We start from the raw sequence: 24,163 nt of genomic DNA on the forward strand, positions 1-24,163 counted from the left end.
TTTTTCAATTGAGTTAAACATGTAGTTTGAGAGCCAAACATTGCATTAACCAATAACTCCAAAAACTTTTTTGTTATCTAGAAAATGTGTCCAGGCAGATGGCAATTTAAAAAAAAAATATTGTCAAGTTCCCGCATTAACTCCTTTGTCTCTCATGCCATGGAACAGGAAGGAAGGGAAGGAGCCACTTTTTCATTGTGCAATTAAGTAGTTAATAATCTACTTAGATACATACCTGGACATTCTAACTGCTCTTAACTGTTAATTTATAATTTATGCTAAAGGTCTTTTATTAAAGCTAAAAGTTTGTTATTTATTTCTATATTGTATTTTTTTTATATCTCTTTATTTTCTATTCAAGTGTTTCTTAAACTGAAATCTGCTGCTGGAAATTCAATTTCTTTGCGAGAGTCATCCCAAAAAGATTGATAAAGAAAAGTCTAAGTCTACGTCCGAAAAACATTGTAATGGAAAGTACCCCACCAGGTGTCGTATTTATGTTACCACAAACACTTGTGGAGGCCTTGCAGATGAATTAATCTTTTTTTGAACATATGGTATCAACTTATTTACTGGCTGTGGGCACATGATGGGTTTGAGGATTTTAACGTGGTTTAAATATAATTGCTTCTTTTTTTTAAAGCACAGCAGTAGGATTTAGAGTTAAAATTGAAATACTTGAAGTAAAAATATGTGTGTTGTCCAAGGGGCTTTTTTTTACCTCATTCATTTTGACTTGTCATATTTGGTAAAGTGAAGGTGTTACTAATACTAAAAGATGGCTCTGTTATTCATGCGTTGCAGTAAAGCCTTAACAGTGAGCCGGCATGCACATAACATAGCTCATTAGATTTTTTACACTTGTGCTTTTCCCACTGTGGCACGTCAGGATGTCAACTAGGAAGAAAAAAACAACAATATACATTTCTCTAAAATAATTAAGTGATAAATATTTAAAGTTCCTTAATTTAGAAGTTTAAATTACAGGGCCTTAATGCATGCTGGCTCACTGAAAACGATTTGCTGGGGAACTTGAATACTGACAGAGTCATCCTTAATGTTATTAGTAATGCCTGAGCTTTTCCAAAAATGACAAGATAACCAGTCAAGTCTGTATACAAAGACCTGTCTCAGAAGAGACAGGATGTTAGCCTCTGTACCTGGATGTAGGTAGGTAGCACTGATCATAAGCACCATGCCATGTTGAATTCTGAAGTTTGCATAGACTACAAGACATTTACAATGAATATTCAATTACTACTTTATTAAAAAATACCATTTAATACATCATGATACAACACTGTACATTGGAGTGTGTGCAGGGGAGCAAATGTGTCCCAGAGAAGACTGTGAGTGAAGGGCTGCTGGTCAGCTGTGAGGACATGCCATAGTTGTCTCATGCTGCATTCATTGTGCATGAAGGGTTCACTGGTGAGCATCCCAGAGCACCAACTGAGCTCTGACACACTCTGAAGGTATCATTTTTTTTTCTTAGTTGGTCTTCTTGCAGGATGTTCCGATTTTGTTGAAATTGTTACGTTACATGTTTATTTCTGCAAACAAGCAGAGACAAATTCCATGAGAAAACTCACAAACCCTGAGTTTCTGACTTTTATAATAGCCTTTTCAAGTCAGATATTAGTCCTCACGTTATGAATGCAGCATTAGTCCTGAGAGGAGAAAGCTGACAGTAGGGTCTACTGTGCAGGGGGTCAGTCTAAGATGGGCAGAGGAAGTACCTGATTCTATGATACACCAAACATCACCTCTGAAAATCCACAACCACAACTGAGGCCACTCCCAAAAATGTGTCACATGTGAATAACTACTGTGGTGGAAACACAGATGAACATAAATCCTTGCAGAGTGAAACCCCTGAAAAAACAGAGATAGGTTCATCCAATACTGTACGGCCCTATTATAGAGTGAATTTCTGCACCGTCTTAGAAAGATGCCATTGTGCATGTCATTAAAACAGACACAAAATTAAAAAAAGAACGGTAGATCAAGACTAGTGGTATTTTACAGAATATCACATTATTTCACAAAATAGTGGAGCAGTCTCACAATAGATTGATCCATTTTCAAGTGTACAACATGAAGCACTGGTGATGTGAGATGGCAGTATTTAGCTCTGTAGCAATTTAACATCACTCAGAAAAAAAAAGGATGTTAAAATAAAGATAAAAATGGAGATAAGTGCCAGGTTAGACTTCTCCTTGTAAGTCAGTCAAGTCCACCGTTTACAGGCGCACTTTAGTGGCTTTTTGTTCACCTAAATTCATTTATCAATCATTGTTTAATTGCTACATGAAAAACTACTGGCAGTGTTAGACAGATAACACGCAGGCTTCATTGGTCAGGCCATCAATTCTCCAAGTAAGAGATAATTTCATGCACTGACTCTTAATTTTAGGTCCTAAAATAATGACTACAAAATATATGTCAAGTCTGCAGATTTTGAACCAAAGTGTAAACTTTATGGATTTGAAGTGACTGGTTGATAAAAAGCTGTGACTGTGTTGAACATTGTTGAATTTTGTTATGCATCTCAGTTTCAAGGCATGTGTGGAAGACTTCATCATGCTAATTATGATTTAGGAAAGGCTAGATAATTCATAAAGGCTAGCTAATAACTCAGATTGTGTCTTGGAGTTTTAATACTCTGTGACAAGTACAAAATTAAGTAAATGGCATACTAAACTGGCTAATACAAAATCTATTGAGAGACTATGGCGTGGAGAAATGTCAGGTTAGATAAACGTTCTCTAAGACTTGCTGAATCCCTAGTTCTTGAAAAAGTTGGAAGAAAGAAAAGCCTCATTTGAATGGCAGCGATTTTAGCTTTTTGTAGGAAAGCTTCCCTTATCAAGGATTCACAAACTGGGTTGTTTAACAACACACTTGCATCATTGCCCTGAGAAATATGTTCCCTCGCGGCTATGGGTCTGGAGATGCCTTTTGATTTTGTCAGAACGGCTGAAGCATTTGCCACACACAGGGCAACTGTATGGCTTTTCTCCAGTATGGATCCTCATGTGTACCTTCAAATGAGCCATCTGTGTGAAGCCCTTTCCACAAATCTGGCAACGAAATGGTTTTTCTCCGGTGTGGCTACGCTGGTGCTCCTGGAGTCTGCCAGAGGAGCTGCAGCATTTCCCGCACACTCCACAACGGTAAGGTTTTTCTCGAGTGTGCACTTGTACATGCACATGAAGGTGGCCAACATGACTAAATGCCTCACCACAAACCTTGCAGGAAAATGAAGCCATGTGGCCTTGTAGGGGGGATTTTTGATGAGGGCAGTCCACAGTATTGGCTCCTTGGTTGCGCATTTGAGAGGCCTGTCCTCTGTTAGCTCCATTTCCATTTCCTTTAGCACCAACCATCTGCCCTCCATTCTCCACCCCAATGTCAATGTTGTTCTCATTTGAGCAGTTTGGGTTGACTGGTGCGAGTGGCTGGGCGCTGCTGTTGGAGGAAGTAGAGCCTCTGTGGCCTCCTCCACTCTCTACCTTCACATGCCTCGAGGAGCCTCGAGATGTAGGATCCCTCTCCCTGTTCTCCACACCTTGACTCTGAGGGAGGTTGGATGTGTGCGGGCCATCCTGGGGATATTTATTTCCAACACGCGGGGGAGTAAACATGTTTTCTGGTGTGCTGCAAGAGCCATGGCCACGAAGCTGATCGTCTCCTTGGTTGGCCCGGAGATCTCTTTTATCCTTAATCTGAATAGGGATCCGCTCTTCATGCCCCATGCTGGGACTCCACTCACGCCGTGGATGCTCACCATCCTCCTCATCCAACAGCGCCATGGATGGACGATCTGAAAACAAGAGGAGGAAGGGGCTAAGATGAAAAACATTTACTTCACTGTAGAGCCTGACCAATGTATTGAAATATCAAAATGGACTTTCTCAACATAATAGACCACCTGATGTGGAATAGTTTCAGCAGCATTCTTTTGTAAAACACCCTTATACCAGACAACTTTTCCACCAAAAACACGACGAGCTGAACTCGCTATCCTGTTAACTTGAACTTTAACAGAATGATTTGGGTAGAAATATACAAAGAAGTGTTTCCCCCAAGAAAACTGTGTAGCAGAAGTGGTAATTTACCCAAATCCTGACACACCTTGTTTCATTATCAATTTAGCTACAAAATATTGGCCCCAAGTAATCAATCAAATATCAGGGGACATCTTAAGTACGTTTAATAGTCAATAATAATACTGTATGTGATGCCTACACAAAGCATGCACTCCCTTGAACTTTCAAGGGGTATAGCTGTACTACACGTCACAGTGAGTGTAACTGTGATATTTAACAATGCACAAGAGAAAAAGACTGCGTGTATGGCGTATTTACAAAAGTAATAATAATGGCACATTTGGCAACACTGAAGCAGCAGCATGGGTCTACTCTATGTGGATATGGAGTTTTAAAATTGAAATAAACAAACACAAACACAAGGACACAACAAGTGAATAGTGTGAATTATTTTTCGCAGTGTTCACTGGTATCTGTTCCTGTCAAATACATTGTGAATTAGTTCCTTGACTATGTCAAAATACACACTAGCTTGTACACAGGCACAGCTAAATGCTAACGCGGGTGTAGGCTAGTCGGCTAACCTAGCTGGTTTGCTAACGAACAAAGGTTGCTAACGCGCTAGCCACTTCACAACAACAGCAGTTAAAGTCAACTAGCTCGCTACCAGCTAACGTTAACTTGTTTGGAAGCGACACAACATCATTCTGAGACTAATTATTGCATTATAACATTCGTCCTGTACGCAGTCATTCCCATTCCACTACATAATACCACCCTACAGACTAGGCAGATAGGACATAAAGGGTTGCAGCTGCACCGCTAGCTTTCAGCGGAGCTAACCTGGCCATATTTCAATTCCAGCGTCTCGCAGCCTCCGTCTCAAATGGTCGTTCTCCCGCTCCCTGATCGCTATCTCCTCCTGGAACTCCAACATCGTGTCCTCGACAGATTTGTAGATCTCCTGAGCAGCAAGCATGAGACGCTCAGTCAAAAATACGTTTAAAAACTGCAGTTTGGTCATTTTCTTGAGTTGCACGGAGCTTCTGCTATCATCCAAAATGGACCAAAAAGATGCTCGACCCAATCACGTGACCCGTAGTTATGTCTTCTTCTTTGCCTTCTCCTTCTACATCGTCCCCCAATATCTTCTGTGACCCCACTGATTCATTCAAAGAGCAGTGAGCCAGTTAGGTTATTGTGCAACAACACCTGATACTATAGCATATCACCGTTGTAAAACAGCATACCCTTATGTTGTGAAAGTGCTAATCTATGACCTGTTTATGACAACTTTTATATTGTTTGCCATATGGCTACAAATAGAAGTTTAACACATCAATCAGAATATCCTGTGGTTTCATGGTTACACTTTTGGGGAATAAACCACTGATGCTGAGCACATAGCCTACAATTTAAATGCTAGCTGTTTCCTAAATATTTCCTGACAGCCTCAACGGGCCTCTAATAATCTTATCAATGGTTCTCCTTTTTGAAGGTTATCATCCTAATATAAGCACCCACTGCCAGCTTTGACATTATTGCATGAAGCCAAGGCATTCTGCATCTTTGTGTTGAAAATGGACCATCTAGTCCAAAATATAAACAACAGAGTGGGGCATACACACACATAGTCTATTACAGTGGTTCCCAAAGTGGGCTCCTTGAGGGTGTTCCAGGGGTCCAGGGGGCAAAACAGGGAATAATTTCACTAAATGTTCTCTATAATTCCATGTTCACTATAATTCCAACCATAAGTAACACAATGACAGGATTACAGTTATTTTGGTCATAGGTTTCATACACTTTTTGTAGTAATGCAGCTGAAAGCAAAGATATTATCAGATGAGGGACCCTGGGACAAATGGGGGGCCACCATGGTCTAATTTATGTCAGTTTAGGGGTCACATGAAAATGTTTGGGAACCACTATTCTATACTGTGTGTGTATACATTCTGTGGATTATATATAATATATCATGGTATGAATATCTACTTACTGTATCAGATACTTAGTATTAAAATATTGTAATGAAAATGTAAAAATGCAAAATAATGTAGGCTTGCAAAAATTAAATGTATTTGTTTTTTGTATTTTACATCCTAACAAGTTAGGATTTAGTCAAATTACTTTTTTACATTATTTTATTACCAATTAATTATTTAGTGTTAAGGATGACTTGACCTGGAGGAATAACTTCCTTGCACTTGATTGAATGTTAAGTTAAAAAAGAAAAGAAAAAAAAAATCACCGAAGATTAGGGCCACATGTGAAAAATAAATAAAGCACTCCAGCTCGGCAGGGGGCGAAACTTGCGCTGACAAAGGCGGAAATGACGAGTCCTCAGACTTGCTCACTCCTCCACGTGCGAGAGGATTGCTGTGCAGTCACATTGGCAGGTTCGACCATAGCTCCACGATGAAACGACCAAGTAAGTAAGCAAGCGTTAATAGGGACGTTAGTTACATTAATATAGTGAGCTCATAAATAACCAAATGTTTAAAGCTTTAATGTTCGGTTAATAAACCTAGGCAGAAAAATAATTAACTAATCGCTAACAGCCACCGTTATTCAGTCTGCTTTAGCTTCGTTTTTAGCAAACTATTCAACCATTGTCAACATGTTTTAACGTTACTTTTATATTTTGTCTTTAGAGTTAAAGAAAGCAAGTAAGCGGGTTACATGTTCCAAACGCTATAAAATACAGAAAAAGGTAAGTGTCTGACTCTATCACCCATTACTAAAGACCGTAGTTTGACTTTAGCATGATGAGGCCTGTGTGAGCGAGATGCGACTGCTAAAGTTAACGTTACTCGAAATTTGAACTCGTTAAGACAAATTGTAATGTCTATAAGAAAATGAATTACATTTTTATGTTACGTGTTTAGGTCCGGGACCACACTAGAAAGCTACGAAAAGAGGCAAAGAAGAAAGGAGTTAGCAAACGAGTGAAGAAGGATCCCGGCGTGCCCAGCAGCGCTCCCTTCAAAGAGGAGGTCCTCCGCGAGGCAGAGCAGAGGAGGCTACAGGTTGGCATCGGTACTCTTCTAATTCGCGTTGTCACGACTACTAACGCTATCTTTTATACCTGCAGTGTCACTTTTCAGTTGTTTTAGGGAAACGGGACTGTACAATGTCTTTAAGTGTCCCTGTGCATGTCTGATATACAGCTGTTATACTCGTGGCATATATTTTGTCTCACAGATTGAAGAAGAAAAGGAGAAAAAGAGACAGGCTAAAATATTGGAGCGAGCCCAAAAGAGGAAAAAGGAGAAGGAGGTCACAAGTAAAGAAACAGAACCCAAGGCCAAGAAGCCTCGGCAGGTAAAAGGCAAACACTAAAATAATCAGTTCAAAATTGTATCACTCTTCTGCTGTCTGACTTTTTAATTTTTGGGGGGGTGGTCTTGTTTCTATAGGATGATGTTGTAAAACTGCAAGAGAAACCGTCTGCCCCAGACAAGAACTCAAAACAGTATTTTTGCTCTGAATTAAATAAGGTAAAACTTCCCAGCATGCTTCACTGTAGAACATTAATTACTTTCATTTGATCATCTTCAGTCTGATTTGCTTTTTTTTTTTTTTTTTTCAGGTTATTGATGCATCTGATGTAGTAATAGAAGTCCTTGATGCTCGTGATCCAATGGGATGCAGGTGTCCACAGCTGGAGGAGGCTGTGCTGAGTAGGGAAGGAAACAAGAAACTGATATTAGTTTTAAGCAAAATAGGTAAATGGACATGACTTGCTGTAATTTATAGTCAAGTACACACACAAGCTCTGATGAGCAGGGGTATATGGTCTGATGTGAATTTCAGACAACTCTAAATGTTTTAGATTTATTTAATCTAATATTCTGTGTTGTAGATCTGGTACCAAAGGAAAATGTGGAGAGGTGGATACAGTGCTTACAACTGGAGTTTCCAGTTGTGGCGTTCAAAGCATCAACACAGATCAAGGACAAAACAGTGGTAGGAGGTGCATTTTACAAACTGGGATCAAAGAACGCATGTTTGCAGGGTATAATGCTTTATATAAACATTGAACTCAGACAGATTTTATTGGTCGATGAGCCTCTTTTTAGAAACGGGTTCAGCTTTTGGATGCATTTACCAACCTTCGTCTTAACTACTAGCGTTTGAGCTAAGGCTTCTAACCTCTTATTTTGACAAATACATTTTCACAATCCAGCTTATTGCAATATGATTAGAATTTCCATAGTCAGAGCCTGAATGAATTCCAATGCAAATGTGTGAGGGGGGTGGGGGGAAACTATCAATGACTAGATTTGTTTTTATATATCGTAATGTGGAGGACTGAGAAGGTTGAGCAGCTTGTGCTGTTATAACTGGTTAAAACCTCCAAGAGTAACACACAAACCACTCAATTGAGCATCTTTGTCATGAGCTCATTTGTAGTGTGTTTGTGAACAAAACAAAGTGTTTTTTTTATATATAGGTTGCGTTTTGTTTTTTTTAAAGAAATATTTACCCATGCATGAATGCTGTTTAGACTGGGGGGTCTTTAGCCACTTAAAATGCTAACCCAAAAAGCCAGTATGAATTTGTGAATGGTGCTTAAAAGTAGTTTAACTTGTCTGGTTTTGTCTTCATCAGCGAGCCAGAAAGCGCACAATAGTGGCCTCCAATGAAGTCCTGGACCGATCCCGAGCAGCAGCCTGCTTGGGAAACAGTTGTCTAACTGAGCTCCTTGCAAGTTTTGCTTGTAACACACAGAGTGAAGCTTCACTCCGAGTGGGCGTAGTTGGTAAGCGCGGCTTTCTCCCTACATAAAACCGCATTCTGTGTGACATTGTGTTACATCGGCTGTGGATTCAGTTGTGTTGATTTCTATGAGGACTTCAGTTACTTAATTCTCTTATGCAGCTGTGTGATGGATATACTGTATTGGTTCTGATTGCATTCATTTCTTTAAACTTGCTCAAAGTAAATCTGAATGTGCAAACATATTTTACCGCCAGGTTTTCCTAATGTGGGGAAAAGCAGTCTTGTCAACAGTATGAAGGGGATCCTTGCATGCAATGCTGGCATCAAGAGGGGCATCACAAAGTGAGTACTGGACACACACGCACATAACTGGGATTATGTTATAATTCTAATTAACACATATTGCTTATGACCTTTCTTTTTTTTAATAAAGCTTATCCCAATAGTCAAATGGTACCTGTTCCCACTCCCTTAGATCCATGCAGGAGGTGCACATCTTGAAGAATGTGAAGCTTATAGACAGCCCAGGTGTGGTGGCGTCACCGTCCAACCCACCAGCCTCCATGGCTCTAAGGAGCCTGCAGGTGGAGGAGGGCCAGGAGAGTGTGCTGGAGGCTGTCAGGACTCTGCTCAAACAGTGTGACCACAGCCAGGTAGGACGACTTCCCGTCACAGGAGATTTGTTGAGTAGTAGATGGGCTTGGGTTCTCCTTTGTAAATGTGAAGTGATTTATTGTTTTCAGGTCATGTGTTCTCATGGTTTCAGATAATGCTTCAGTACAACGTCCCTGACTTCAGAAACTCTCTGGAATTTTTAACCTTGTTCGCCAAAAAGCATGGATATCTGCAGAAAGGTGGAGTCCCTAACACAGAGCAGGCAGCCACAGCTTTCCTTGCTGACTGGACAGGGTGAGTGTTTGAATTTTTAAAGGACTGGAAACGGTGGGCAGCTGTATTGCGTCTGTGGAAATGAGGACAAAACACAAGTCTGGATTTCATTATGAAGACTTCTAATCCAACTCTGATCCCAACACTGTGACAGGATAACTGCAAATAGGATAGATCATGAAGTAGAATAGGAGTACTATGTCTTACTTGATCTGACAGAAGTCTCTCTGGTTTGTCTCCTTAGAGCCAAGATGAGCTACCATTGTAAGGCACCTGACAACCACAGCCTCCCCAGCTACATGTCTGATGCTGTCGTCGCTGAAATGCGTAATGGTTGGGATCTAAACAATTTGAAAACGGGCAACGAGGAAACTCTGAAAGGTAATGGTGTTAAGAGTGAGTGCAGGGCTCCAAAATAAAACGGTACTGAAGCTCAGTCCGCTGTATCAACTGATTTTAATATTGTGTGCAAAGAGCAACAAGGCCACTAATGAGCTTAAGACCTATCAATTTACTGCAGCTACTGAAAGAACATTCTTTCACTTGTGTCCATGTTGTTAGAAACCTTTTCCCTTTTTTTTTTTTTTTTTTTTTTTAGGTGTTAAATTCCCAAACCAGGCCAGCAGTGTGAGCTTCATCTCTAAAGGCCCAACTGCAGGCCTGCTGAGTGTCCATGACGTCTCTGAAGACAAACTTGCTGCAGCCACAGAGAGAGAAGTGGAGCAGAAGGAGAATGAGGTAACTAGATAGAAAGTAAAAACATAGAGCTGCTTCAAATAATGCTAACAGTCTGGTCGCCTGGAAATGAGGAAAAAAAATTAAGCCTTGATTTGTTTATGAAGACTTCTAATCCAACTCTGATCCTGCTGGCCGGACCTTTTCTCATTGAAATCACTCCGGGTATCTCCAAATGAGTTTAAATAGTTGAAACATCGGTTTTTCTTGCAGCCTGAACAAACTCCTAACGAGGGAAAAGAAACTGAAGCACCAGAGAAACCACAGAAAGTGCTACTCAAAAGTAAGTTCTGTTATAAAAATTTCCTTTTAATTTACTAAAATCTCCACCTATTTGGTCTAACTTTTTTCATATCTCTCAACATCTTCCAGAAACACCAGGCCGTGTGCAGTTTCAGTCTGTCCCCATCGACATCAGCCTCTCTGCAGCTACAACAAATGATACCTATGACTTCAACACAGATTTTAAATAAGCGTAGCTTTCGTTGTCTGGCAGAATTGTAGACCTGGATTTGTCGACGTATACGACCATGTTGACGTAAATAATAACTGTCGGGGTGCCTTTGACCACCTTGTGACAAGCAAGGTTGATTAAGAATCAGTTTGAAAAGCACTGCCTAGTTGAGTGGTGTAAGGCTTGTCAGTTATATATATATGTGCTTATACTTCAAACTTTGAATCTCAGACACAGTGGGACAGTTTCCAGACAAGGACTTACTTTTGTCCTAGAAAACAATTTCTGTCTGGCTCAATTGAATTGTTGGTCTAGGACAATCCCTGCTCAGATAATTAACTTAATCTATTAAGTCGTTATGTATATATCCAAATGTTGTCGGTGAATACTCTCCAGTTTTAAATGTCCAGAGGTCATTTATAATTTGTGTTGATGAAAAAAACTGTATATAGATGATGTACTATAAATGCAATAAACCCTCTACAAAGCCTAAATCTGTTATTCTCTTTTTCCCAAAACCATTAAGTAACATCACACAGCGCGCAAGCACTTAATTGGAAGTCGCTTTGGATAAAAGCATTGACACAACTAACAGTTTAAGGCCGTAGCCATCTTTAACCACATCTTTAAAAGGCATGGTTTGGTAACTATTTTCAGTAAACACATTTTAATATATTGTTTAAAATGGTCTTAATGCTCCCACAGCAATAAATGATAGTCTCTTATAAAGCGGAAAAAGATCCATCAGTAGCTGCTGTAATCCTGTTAAACCCCACCAATCACTGCCTCATGGTCCGCTTGGAAAGAACAAATGAAATGCCTCCTTGCCCATCTGTTTGATTCTACCCATATACAGTTAAAGGATTCGACCATGCCCCAGGAACCTCGCCGGGCTATGATGCAAACATGGGCACAGAGGCTAACAGGAATTGCAACGTCACGTTGCCGAAAAAGACTTTCCCATTGCCTTTAATGTGACGAAAGACATCTTTATCAGCTAATACTGTTTGTTAGGTACATCATTTAGGTACATCACATCAACTTGCCAGTCAAAATTACGTCCTTATTGAAATTATTTAGCGGTAGTAGCATGCATTTATAGCCAAACTTTGTTATTTAACTAGGCAGACGAAAAGCGAGCAGACCCACAGGACTACTGGCAGAGCTGCAGGCTCACACGGCGTTTCTCCCGAGTTGCTTTAGCTGTAATAAGGACTTTGATTCTACATTTGTTTTATCTTATATCCGTGGGCCGTATTAAAGAGTATAACCTCTTTGGCCGTATGATGTAAAGCATTGGCCAAAGTGTAACGTTATTAGTGTATGTTCCCAAACAAACTGCTATCGGCTGGTAGCTAGCGCACGTCTGTGGGTGGGTTGGCGCTCCGGGGGCAGGGGGAGGGGTTGGACGGAACCGTGAGATGCTACTTTCCAATTTTGCTAACTTTTACATTACCATTATTGGGTTTAATAATTTTACACCCCCTTTCATTGAGTATTACACAAAACAGTCTTGGAAATGGAAAACCTTCCAAAAATAACCAGGTTCGTTCATTCATTACAGATGACAAGATTTAAATGATAAAAATGTAACTTTTATTTCATGTACTATACAAAGGATGACATATTTACACCGGCAAGGCGAATGCTTTTCAATGTATAAAAATCCCGACAGAAGAGATATAAAGTATGGGTATATTGTGCAATTGCTGCAGAGATGTAGTTTGCTTAGTGGTCTGCATATAAAGTGATAAACAGTTGACCATGAGAGGCAGTAAGTACAGTATTAAAGTTTTGTTAGTTTATGGCAGAATTTGATAGGTGGGACAACTCAAAATGGCAGCAGACCCTTAACTGTAGTTGCAAGTGATTAACCATTCATTTGGGAAATTGCCATGGAGAATGATGGAATTAAAGTGGAAGAGGGAGTTAAACAGCATTTTCTGTCTGTCTTTTTGTGATTGAAATGCTGCAATAAGCACAATCACTGTTAAAAAGGATCTGATAAATGTATGTGCAATAAAGTCTACAACTTTTCCACAGGAAGTATTGAACTGAGGTAATGACATGAGACATCTGCATGATTACAATTCAGACTGCAATCATAAAACTGAGGGTAACGTGTTTGAAGACACCAGTTTATACCTGAGGTAACTACTGTATTTCTTACTATTGTATTTATTGTAATTCACTGTATATAAAAGTAAATAGTATTAAGCTTGATGTAAACATACCTACTTAAGCCATCATTACTTTGACAATGGCTTCAGTTGTAGATGGTTGTCTTGGCACGTTGCCACAAGGTATCTCATTATCATGTTGACTGGAATTGATGCTTACATACCCTTCAGATGCAATGCCCCTCTAATTACACTACCGGTCAAAAGTTTGGGGTCACTTAGAAATTTCCATTGCTCTCCATCATAGACAGAATACCTGCTGAGATCAGTTGCATTGTTTTTTTTAATCAGGATATGCATTTGGAACACTGGATTAATGGTTGCTGATAATGGGCAATGTGGCTTTTGCATTAAAGATCAGCCACCCACTCAGATCAGCTGGTATTCTTTCTATAAGGGAGTGGTATGGAAATGTGTTAGTGACCCCAAAGGTTTGACTGGTAGTGTATGTTCAGGAGAAGTGAAGCCAATGCAGTAGTTCCTTAAACCTGCATTCTATCTATTTCCAGCAGGGGGAAATCAAACTGGATGCGAAAATCAGGTTTCAAAATACCAATATGGCAAAGGCCAAAATGCAAACTGCTGGCTTTAAAACGGCCGTCCACAAACCAATGGGTGGCTTCACCGATGCTACATTATATTATATTTAACGTCTTTTCATTAAACACTGTTTTTATCATTGGTTAAAAAATGGTCTAGGACTCTAGTGAACGTTTGAGGACTAAAGAAATGTGAAATATTTGTGCGCTCTAAGAATAATAAGACGCAATGGTTATAGAAAAAAGGAGCATGTTCAAGGGAAGGCGAGAGTACACAGGGTCCACATGTTCTTAGGATGATAGCACCTGAAAGTGAATAGGCCTTACTTAGTTCCTGAGATGCGAGCGAGGCGTAGTCCTGCTGGGAAGGCCTGGCTGCTTAAAAGCTTACTAAAACCAACTTTTCGGTCTAGTTGTCCCCTGCATGTTTTCGCACGGGATGAAATTTTCCTGTGGGGTCTGGAATGAACCACTTGTCCCACACGTCAGAAAAGGAGGATGTTCTCCCCCAGGGCTTGTAGTGTCCATTCCAGTGGAGGAGTTTGGCAGCTTTCACAAACTGGAGAGAGTAGCGGTTTCCAGCACCTGTCATGCCTGAAAAACAAGGTTTGGCCATCATATGATAATGTCCACTGTATTTTGTGTAAAAAATACTAAAATCATTAAAAAACTTTTAACCTGAAAAGTGAATTAAAAAAGTTAATTATATAATGATATAATTAAACTGGGTTTATGCTTTAACAGCAGAAAACTGCCTTAAAAAAAAAAAATTACCAAACATGCAGAAGTAGCTTTTAGTTTTTTGCACCAGATGAACTTCCTGAACACTTACGATCTGCCCCAACCCTGTGTTCTTTTAATGCAAGACCTTAAACTTTTCTGTACGACATTGCTTTCCTGATGTCATTTAGGGATGACCATTTCATATTTGAAATCTTTTTAAATATACTGTTTGTTTGCTTTGTTTTTGATTGCTGAATTGTATGGGGTATTTGCTCCTGTTTATGTGTATGCTTACGCACTTTTAATTTGTTTTTGTGTGTGATCTGTGCTATATGAATAAATTGCCTTGCCTTAAAATCAGCTTGATATACAGCCAATGTTTCATTGACAAAAGCTCCTAATGTACTCTGGTTTCCCATCATAACTAATCCGTACTTACCAAGGTGCCTGACATGCCACATGGGGTCAATCGTGGAGTGACGTTTGTAGAAAACAATGAGGAGTGGGGGGGTGGTGATACTCTCTGCCAGTGTCTTACTGTACAGATCCTCCCTGGAGAAACCAACATATTCATCTTAATACGAACAAAAAGAGTCCATTACAATTTGTGTACAATTAAAGCTACAGTAGTCATATTTAGTCAAACTGTCACTATATCCTGACAGTAGGACACAAGAAAGTTCCTCTGCTTCCTTCTAATGTTCCTAATGGCATTAGCATGATTCCACGCCTGAAGGAAAACCATTCAAAGCCGAGAAATCTCTAACACAGTGTCAATCCCTGTCTGTGAACTCAGTTCAAACTGTCAAACTGGGCTCTGATTAGTTGTTTCCTTTAGGCGCTGTAGAATCTTGCAAATGCTATTAGGGAGCAAGAGTAGGCAGAGGAACATGATTGAGTCAGTTCAGTAACAAGTGATAGTTTCAGCTAATATGATAATATAGAAGTTACCAACTGTAGCTTTAATGAGGAAAAGAAAAAATCCAGACTTTTGCCTTCAGTTTGTCTATATTTGACATAAGAGACTGCCTAATATTCACCCATCTTTTTACCGCTGTGAGTTACGTACTGTGTGTTAAGTTCCATCCAGTTCTCCAGCTGCCGGGTGATGTTCTGGTTCCTCCACTCCGTCAGGTTGGCGAGGATGACCCCGGGGTTGAAGGAGCATGTGTTAGCCCTCATCCCCAGCTTCTTGATAGCGTCCTTCTTGAAGTCCAGAAAGCCTATATAGTTATTCTATTAGAGAGGATTCATTATTAAATAAAATGTCAGCATATTCACATAGAAACATTCCATATTATGATACTCCTAATTTTTTTTACCTAACTAAAAAAGTAATCCAAGAGATGGCCCACCTGATTTCCAGCCCCTCGAATGATGCCCTTAGCAGATGCTGAATCACAGTCATCAGAAAAGGCGGCTGCGTGTCCTGGTTTGAGATTGGTTTCATAAAGCTCCTGAATGTCCCCTAATATCCAACAGAACAGGCAAAAATCCCTTAATAAATACCCTCCCAGAGCACAGTTTGATCTTACAGTTATAACACGTATAGTTCTGAGAGTTAATGAGTTCATTAGGTGCATGAAAAACTAATTTTCTGCATGACAAGTAGCAGTAAAATAGTCTTGGTTGGGTTCATGGCCAAGGGAATTCTCTTCCTTTAGGTGGGGTCTTACCTTGTACAATGACATCGTCATCCAAATAGATGGCTTTCTCTGCCTCGGGTATGTATAAAGGTAGATAAAACCTGGCAAAAGTTAACTGGAAAAAAAAGTAAAAACGAAAAAAAAAAGGGTGGAACATTTGAAGAAAAGAAAAGGAAAAAGGAATATTTCTTCTGGGACAGTGATAAAACATGTCGTTGTCTTACTGGTTTGGCAGCTTCCAGTGTCTGAGGATCTTTAGATATCTTCCTATTAAGGAGCTCAGGCTTGAAAATAACTATTTTATATTTGACATTTTTAAGCCGTGTCTTACTAAGCCACACACTGTTGGTAAAACAAGGAGAAAAAGGTTGTGTGAGACAATAGACATTTCACAAATTCCTCTTAGAGACAAACCAAGGCAATATAATGGTATGCATGATGCAGCAAGACAGTCATGCTCCATCATCTTACTTTAGGTGATCCACCGTGTCATTCAGGGTCACTATGGTGAAAACAACATTGGCTTTACTGTTCTGGTAGACGCTGTTCATGGCAGCAACCACAGCTCCGAGTCTTTCCACAGCAGCAGTGATGAGGACAGGGATCTCCTCTCCTTTCCTTACCGACTCTTCTCTGAGCTCCGGAGACAACTCGGATTCAAATGGAAGAATCATCCCAGCATCTGGATAAAGCAATATTTAAGACTTCATTAATTTCTTCTATGGTTTCATTTTAACACACTGAATTTGTCTGATTAGATGTTCATAACATTATACACACATACATTTGATAATCTGAGGAAAAGGTGTACCCCGTGTGTAGGTACAGAGCAGCTGACACACAGAGTAGTAAGCGGCACAAAAATAGACATACCTGGGTTTTCCTTGTGTAAAATGTCACTGAGGTTAAGGAGATTTCGTTGAACTATGATCAGGAAGGCCACACCCAGCAGCAAAAGGATGACCACGTTTACTGAAAGACACAATGAAGAGCTCATTTTAATGACAGATACACAGGCCATCAGTGTCAGTGTGGGAACTGTGATAGCCACAAATCTGTTAATAGGTAATGTTAAATGTGAATGGCGGCCAGTCTGCCTCAGCATTAGTCTTACCAGTATCTATTTAGTTTTCCATTCTCACTGTAACGTTTTATCTAGACTAGATGCATGCTCGCTTCCATAGATATAAAAAATATCTATGCTTCCTTCAGACTGGCTCACCTCTCCTCAATGTCATGACAACGGTCTCATCAGTTCCTCCGCCTTATTAAAAAATTATGGAAACAAGTAAAAATGTGAGGGTTGATCTGAGTGCAGCCCAATATGTATTAGCTGGCTATTACAGCAGCTAATGAGGTGAACCCAGATTGCTGCTGCACCGCTGCGTGGCGACCGCATACACACACAACGGCAGTAAGCACACTAGTGGCTTTTAACTGTGTTAATATGCCTAAATTTAAAATATATACAGCGCAGGTGAAGTTGGCTCTTCAAAGAAATAAGATTGAACAACAAAAGTAATTTAAGCTAAAAAAAACAAACTGCCAACTCAACATCAACAAGTTTATCCGCCATCACTATTGCACGTAGTAATAGATGCCAATGCGTTTGCCTGATTGTAAAGTTGCTGTTTTCAGTAAATAAAAATAATTTTAAGTTTAAATTAGTATGGATATGTGATTTAATGACTATAGATACGAAGTCAAAATTGTATGCTTAAACTATGACGGCCAAAACTCGCTAGACATACTGACGGGCAGTCATTTAAGCAGGCAACGCTTTCTACTAAAACCCATAGAGTTTGACACCTTACCAAATATGTCAACAACAAGGAGCACGTTACCCAATCCTGACTAGAGATATGTGAACTAGCTTTTTATATATATAAATATAATTTCAAATCAATTTTCATCGGTCAAATGTTTCTAATAATAACATTAACTGCACATAAAAAATAAACCCTTGCCCACCTCATTTGCCCAATTTTTCTTAGAAAATCAAATAATATGTTATACATATGCAGTGATAAAACAAATGTCATATTGTTTCTTCATCTAGTTCACAGAAAGCGAAAGCATATTGAATATCTAGTCTCAATCTCTAGTGTCTTTTTTTGTATGTATTTTTTCCCTTGCTGTAGCCGAATATGAGCCGAATGGGTCCTTAACAACACGACGTATCTTTTTGAAACCGGAAATGAACCTGCTTCGGTTTGCACGGTTTGTTCCCGTTTGAACCAAATTCGGTCCGTGTATGCTTGTTCACTTAAAGTAGAAATATGCTGTCTATATTCAAGTCCATTCCCTCGCACATGGTAAGAGATTAGTATCTTATTTGGTGGGAAGCTGCATATTTATGCTAGCTATTCGTGCATGCTTTCTATCAAGCTTACTAGTTAGTGCAGTGGTTAAAGTTGGTAACAGCTGCTAGCTAACGTTATGATGATTACGTTAGTTAACCACACATCCAATGTTTCTGATTTTTCTTTTGACGTAGTGACATATCAAAGACGAATTTAACCTGTTGTCGTTTTTTGGCAGATATTTTGGCCCGAATGTGACTGGACGTACTTAGCTAGCTAGCTAAGCTAAATCTAAAGTTGTTTAGGACCGTTAGCTTTTAACTTTAACGTTAGCGTCGCCAGTAACATTACGTTTAGTTTTCATTACTCTAGCTTTATTTAACATGCAAAAATGCTGCCATGTCATTCAATACCAAATTATCATCAATCTCAATATCTTTAGTGAGCCAAAAAGAATGCACTATGCTTTAAGATCTAGTAATGATTCGCTGTCTACACGTTGTTGATTGCAGGTATGTTATGCACACATAGGTATACATCTCTGTTAGGCACATGGACGGGGCTCGTTTGTGTGTTGTATTTTGAGAGATTTTACTACAGTGTGTCACAAATGCTGTTGAGGATGATGATTTGTAATGTAATAATTCTTTTTGTTGAAATGGATTTTTGTAAAATTGGTTGGTCACTGAAAGAGCTGCTTAGTGCTATCTGAGTTCTGCTTGGGGTGCGACCATAGACTCTTAAAAATAATGGACAAAGCTTCCGGACCTGAAAGGTGAAGCCAATGTGGAAGTGCCTTAAACCTGCATTTGATCTAATTTCCAGCAGTTCCACTGGTTGCGAAAATAAGTCTGTTTCTATAGAAGTGTACGGGGAAATACCTATTACTTGATTTGTTACCTCAATAAATATTTTCCATATGGGTTTATGGCTTCAATCGCTAATTTCAATACTTCTTCAAGACAGCATAATGTTAATATTGTAAATTATGGTCCCATTTATATTAAAGGTCCCATGGCATGAACATTTCTCCTTATGAGGTTTTTCTAACATTAATATGAGTTGCCCCAGCCTGTCTATGGTCTATGGTAAATCTCTACTGGAGGACTAATTTCAGAAAGGTTGAATATCAATAACTTTCCCCCTTTAGTTTTTAGCCTAGTGCCGCATCACCTTCCCCAGCTCCACCCTCTCGCAAAAAACAAGATGGCAACGCCTATATTGCCATAATTGAGGCTTCTAAAGGGCAGTCCACAAACAACGGGTGACATTACGGATGCTACATCCACTATTTGTAGTCTATGTGTGGGACATGTTATCCATCAGGAATGATAGCTTAGCCATCATCCCAGGACAGAGCTGGTCTTCATAACCTGCTGAGAGTCCCTTCCTCTCAGCAGTCGAAATGCTGCTGCCCCCGCAGACCACGACACCGAAGAGTACTTAACATGGTAACTAACATTGCCTAAATTATGTTTCCCCATCCCTTGTGTTACAGGATTATAAGGGCCAGAAACTGGCTGAACAGATTTTCCAAGGAATAATACTCGTCTCAGCGGTAACTAACCATGACACATGCAAACTAGAAATTCAAACATCCCACTAGAAGAATGCCAATGTATTTTTTTTAACCTTTTTTCACGTTCACTGATGTTATTTGTATCCTCTTTCCAGGTGATTGGATTTGTGTATGGTCTGATCATTGAACAGTTTGGTTGGACAGTGTACATCGTCTTGGTTGGTTTTGCTGTGTCCTGTGTGGTAAGTTGTTTCGATCTTTTGTGTGCTTTGTTGGCAAGGAATGCTTTAAAACAGCCAACATTAATCATTTCTTCTTTGTCCTTGGCTGTAGTTGACGCTGCCTCCATGGCCCATGTACAGAAAGAATCCTCTGCCCTGGCAGCCGGTTATACCAGAGACCAGCGGGGAGTCCAGCCAAAAGCCTCAGGAAACTCTCAAGAAGAAAAAGCATAAATAACTCAACACTGTCTCTGCCTGGCTGTTAATACATCCTTTATTTTGGAAACTTCCCAACGTCCTACAGTTCACATTTTGAGTATTGTGGAGGAAAATTTTGTTGCAGTTTGTCAGTCAATAATTAATTAATCGTGTCCAAATAATAAACATCAGATTCTGTTTTATAAACTGGATGTTTCATCTGTAGTTTTAATTAAAGTTATTGTGGTGCTCAACATTTTGAAAATAGGTGTAAACAAAAACAAATTTGATTTATTAGAAAAGATTCAAAGATTAATATCTACAAGGCACCTACATAATATTGTTAAAAATAACAGAAGGAAAATCTAGTTTCTTCAGACAATTGAAATTCTAGTGTGCATTATAAACAAATGAGTACCCACTACAAAAAGAGTGCTTTAACATGACTCAAAATCTTTGCATAGACATTCTGAAAATAACAGGAATAATTACAAATTCTGTGTTTTGAAGAATGAGGTTTAAAAAAAAAAAAAAAAAAACTTTACACAGTCATTAACATATGATTGCTTGCACAAGAGTAGTAACATGGCAATTCCATGACAAAACCTGCAAGTATCAATGATTTGCCTGCAAAAAAACGTGTCAATGCCACGCAAGCAGGTTGGTGTTTTGGCAGGAAACAAATTCATTTTTATGAACAATATTGACTTTATACAAGTTCCTACTTGGAAGCTGAAACATTTCTCCCAAAGACAAACGTTTCCCGTTGGAGATCTGTTGCCTCTTCCCACATGCGGTGTCATGGAAATGTAAATGTTTGCTCCCTTGCAGTAAGTACAGCATTTTCTCTAAACCTTGATGGCAATGTCCTCAAAGAATTTCAGCTGCCTCACCATCACAGCATAAGCTTTGTACTTCTCATCCCCCATCTGGTCACGGAGGCAAAGCTGCAGTGAGAAAAAAGGATTCCAACTGATCATTTTGGAAACAGGACAGTGGAACTACTTTGAGTTCTACACACACCGGGTTTTGAACTTTGCAGACAAACTGATTACATCAGAGGTGTGACATGAACAGAATAACAGAATTTGAATGGTTTACTTATTTTGAACTAAGAAGCCAGTATAACTTATTTAACTCTTAGTCCCATTTATTTGATGTCAGAACTCTAAACATAAAGAACACATTTAATTAATGCATTGACCTAACCAACGCAATTAGAAAATCCTTAAGTTTGGTCTTTATGTAACTACTTCCTACTTGTACATTGGGTTTTCATCTTTATGAATTACGTTACCCTTTCTAGTAGAAAAATGTGTTTTACTGAAGGAAACCTTAAAATCCCTGAGCATTTGCAGAACATGCACAAATGAACAAACCAGCAAACACATTGCCTCAGCTCCTATTTAGTAGCTCCTCCTGAACACTTAATGTCACATTTTCAGTTAAACCATGAGTACAGTGTATATAACTTGGCATGTGTTTATTTTATTATTATTATTATTTTTTAAATCATACTTCTCGTTTGGTGTCATCCTCCACATCCATGATTTCCAGGACTCTGTCCAGCAGCTTGACCCCGAGGCCCTTCACCACATCTGTCCTCAGATGCTCTATGGCTCGTCTTATTTTGGCGGGACCAGACGTGGAGCCTTTTCGAGAAAGAAGCTGGTTAAACACAAGGAAGCTCTAGGATGGCGGACCAATGATAATAGAATTTGATCAATTATCTAACCGATCGGTATTTCGCCGAGTGACAAGTTCTCCGCTTCCCCTCGACCCTTTCCATGAAGCACCAGGGTGTCTCTGTACTTCCTGTTCAGTTTAAATTCTGGCAATGCAGTAGAGCCGAATCTGCCTTTGTCCACCTCGCTCATACCATCTCCATTATCCATTGTCAAAGTTTGGGTCATCATGTGGACTAAATCCTGCATGTCACTGGATTCAGTCTTCCTGCAGACGACCCATAAATCATGGATTATACAGCAAATCTTATTCAACCACTGTGAAACAGCAAATACGTTAACACAGACTATAAAGAGCTAATTATACAAAAGCAAAGCAGTACGGTGACTACTTTTGAGTTGAGGTGAGCTGCACTTGTGATTTTCTCCTGTGGTGTATGCGCTCACCTTTCCCTGCAGTCTCCCTCCGAACGCTCTGTGGAACTTGTGGAGGAGCTGCACTCGTCTTCATCTGACCTTTGCTCCTGCAACTTATCCTGTTGTAATGACACAGTCCACTGTTATGGCTGACATTTTCACATACAAAAATGTATACATTCATACGTACAGAAGTCTTCACCCCCCCCTTGGCATTTTTCAAGGTTACCAAGTTAATTAGTTGCACCAGAGCTTTTTATGGGCTTCATAACAAAAGGGTGTGAATACATACACATAGGCTAATTTTATTTTTCAAAAAAATTTGTTTTATGTATATATTTTTCTCATCCCATTTCACCATCTTAGACTATTGTGTTCTTATCCATCACTTAACACTCAGATTAAAAACATTGAACTAAAGGCTGTAATGTAACCAAATAGGTAAAAAGCCAAGGGGGTGAATACTTTTGCATGGCACTGTGTGTGTGTGTGTGTGTATTCTTAAAGCTGCACTTTCATATGGATTTTTGTAGTTTTGCTTATTTAAAGCTAATGTCCTTGCACTTACTGCTTGTCTGGAGTTTGCACCTTCAGGGTTGAAAGCACTTAATTGGAAGTCGCTTTTGATAAAAGCGTCAGCTAAATGACATGTAATGTAATGCAACTTCTGTTTTTAATTTAATGTAAAACCATCGTATTAGACTCACGAGGCACATTTACCATTTTTGTCATACCAGTCGATATAAAAAGATATATATGTATATAAAAGATACAAAAGTGCAGTATCCTTTGTATGAAGTATAACTTAATGTCACAGTGATAGGGTGTCGGTACCTTACAGTTGGTCCCGGTGATGGAGTCTGAAACAGATCTGGTATAGGGAGCATTGGAGTGCTCGTCCTTAGTGGAGCTGACATTATAAGATGCCCTTCTTACAACACTAACACCTGTGGAAAGAGCAGGAAAGTATTCAATACCAAAAAGGTCAACTACTACAAACTATTTTTTGAGGGGGTTTTATAGAGTTTTTTTAGCTAAAATGTGCATGTATGTTTGTTATGAAGTGTATCTGTGTGTATTTAAGTACGTGCATTTTCTATGATTACCGTTTTGTTTTTTTCATAGCTTTATTTAAGTCTCCTATAACTTTATTTATTTTTGTTATTGGTCCAACTGTAAAGAAAAAAACAGTATGTACCTGGTTTGCTGGCACTCTCCTGGGACTGCCTCAGTCTTCTTCTCTCTCTGGCAGACAGAGGACGATCCTGAAAATAAAATTGTGCCACAATTTTTGTCATTGATAAACGGCATCTGCTGATTTTTATGTTGTTTTGTATTATATTCACATCTTTGCAGTAATGTGGCTGTAGGCAGTGCGTGAGTGGAGGGGCACTTTCACCTGTGGCTGCGCTAAGAATTCGTCCTTAGAAGAACTAACTGATGTGGAGGTTGCAGCTTCACTCGTCTTCTTGGCCTCTGTGCACCCCCGACTCCTCTTCCTCCCTCCCACGGCTATGCCCTCAACAGGAGGTAGAGGTAAAGGTCTAGGAGCAGCCACATTGGACTAACAGAAGACAAAAAAAGATAATTGAAAATTAAGATGTAACAAAAACAAAACAAAAATTACCCCAATCAATTTCACTGACTGTTGATCATTTTGTTATTCTCAAGACTCACATTTGTTACATATTCTGGTTGGTTATATTACTACAAAACATTTCCGTATTACAGAGGATAATTCCAACTATCATATCTTGACTTTAATGCAGCATAGATTGTGTTCCTTTACAAATGCAATATGATGGTAGGTTTGAGGAAAATCAGCAGATTCAACAACAGTGGAAAAATGGCAGATCATTTTTTTTTGGGGGGGGGGGG

General features: G+C 39.4%; 5 protein-coding genes and 2 non-coding genes across 12 annotated transcripts in view; 4 read left to right on the top strand and 3 right to left on the bottom strand.

The window, feature by feature from the left end:
* Positions 1-1,246: 1,246 nt before the first annotated feature.
* Positions 1,247-5,269, bottom strand: LOC117943324 (zinc finger and SCAN domain-containing protein 22-like). Its single transcript, XM_034869403.1, has 2 exons — positions 4,896-5,269; positions 1,247-3,826 (listed from the first exon to the last, which is right to left on the bottom strand). Exons 1-2 carry the CDS (start codon positions 5,074-5,076, stop codon positions 2,910-2,912), a joined length of 1,098 nt encoding a protein of 365 aa, XP_034725294.1. The 5' UTR covers positions 5,077-5,269; the 3' UTR covers positions 1,247-2,909.
* Positions 5,270-6,338: 1,069 nt separating this feature from the next.
* gnl3 (guanine nucleotide binding protein-like 3 (nucleolar)) lies at positions 6,339-11,348 on the top strand. Its single transcript, XM_034869389.1, has 15 exons — positions 6,339-6,483; positions 6,707-6,765; positions 6,941-7,081; positions 7,257-7,376; positions 7,472-7,552; positions 7,645-7,780; positions 7,918-8,021; positions 8,667-8,817; positions 9,032-9,119; positions 9,253-9,430; positions 9,544-9,686; positions 9,910-10,046; positions 10,264-10,403; positions 10,614-10,683; positions 10,773-11,348. The coding sequence occupies exons 1-15, from the start codon at positions 6,471-6,473 to the stop codon at positions 10,871-10,873; spliced, it is 1,662 nt and encodes a 553-aa protein (XP_034725280.1). The 5' UTR covers positions 6,339-6,470; the 3' UTR covers positions 10,874-11,348.
* On the top strand, positions 8,360-8,486 carry LOC117944160. The gene has a single exon (XR_004656515.1). It is a non-coding gene; the product is annotated as a small nucleolar RNA SNORA47 (small nucleolar RNA).
* Positions 9,742-9,815, top strand: LOC117944157. Its single transcript, XR_004656512.1, has one exon. It is a non-coding gene; the product is annotated as a small nucleolar RNA SNORD19 (small nucleolar RNA).
* A 2,184-nt stretch (positions 11,349-13,532) lies between the features above and the next one.
* On the bottom strand, positions 13,533-17,548 carry glt8d1 (glycosyltransferase 8 domain containing 1). Of its 2 annotated transcripts, none has more exons than XM_034869401.1 (9): positions 17,165-17,548; positions 16,816-16,914; positions 16,414-16,624; positions 16,167-16,284; positions 15,973-16,057; positions 15,652-15,764; positions 15,366-15,532; positions 14,736-14,848; positions 13,533-14,167 (listed from the first exon to the last, which is right to left on the bottom strand). In XM_034869401.1, the coding sequence occupies exons 1-9, from the start codon at positions 17,178-17,180 to the stop codon at positions 13,983-13,985; spliced, it is 1,107 nt and encodes a 368-aa protein (XP_034725292.1). In that variant the 5' UTR covers positions 17,181-17,548; the 3' UTR covers positions 13,533-13,982. The 2 variants fall into 2 exon arrangements, with proteins under 2 accessions (XP_034725292.1, XP_034725293.1); XM_034869402.1 differs by having other exon boundaries at positions 13,535-14,167; positions 17,057-17,547.
* A 558-nt stretch (positions 17,549-18,106) lies between these two features.
* Positions 18,107-20,390, top strand: spcs1 (signal peptidase complex subunit 1). The gene is made up of 4 exons (XM_034869409.1): positions 18,107-18,257; positions 19,744-19,803; positions 19,920-20,006; positions 20,098-20,390. The coding sequence occupies exons 1-4, from the start codon at positions 18,222-18,224 to the stop codon at positions 20,221-20,223; spliced, it is 309 nt and encodes a 102-aa protein (XP_034725300.1). The 5' UTR covers positions 18,107-18,221; the 3' UTR covers positions 20,224-20,390.
* Positions 20,282-24,163, bottom strand: part of nek4 (NIMA-related kinase 4) — an 8,349-nt gene continuing 4,467 nt past the window's right edge. For 2 of the 5 annotated variants that reach the window (XM_034869383.1, XM_034869382.1), the window contains 7 exons: positions 23,685-23,849; positions 23,484-23,550; positions 23,120-23,232; positions 22,316-22,407; positions 21,919-22,136; positions 21,702-21,835; positions 21,032-21,130 (listed from right to left, as the gene is read on the bottom strand). In XM_034869383.1, the coding sequence (XP_034725274.1) occupies positions 21,032-21,130; positions 21,702-21,835; positions 21,919-22,136; positions 22,316-22,407; positions 23,120-23,232; positions 23,484-23,550; positions 23,685-23,849 (888 nt within the window). Of the gene's footprint in view, positions 21,131-21,701; positions 21,836-21,918; positions 22,137-22,315; positions 22,408-23,119; positions 23,233-23,483; positions 23,551-23,684; positions 23,850-24,163 lie in introns of all 5 variants that reach the window. The other 3 variants (XM_034869381.1, XM_034869378.1, XM_034869379.1) reach the window with 3 other exon arrangements.

The sequence above is a fragment of the Etheostoma cragini genome, chromosome 4 (genome assembly GCF_013103735.1).
Source record: "Etheostoma cragini isolate CJK2018 chromosome 4, CSU_Ecrag_1.0, whole genome shotgun sequence".
Lineage (NCBI taxonomy): Eukaryota > Metazoa > Chordata > Actinopteri > Perciformes > Percidae > Etheostoma > Etheostoma cragini.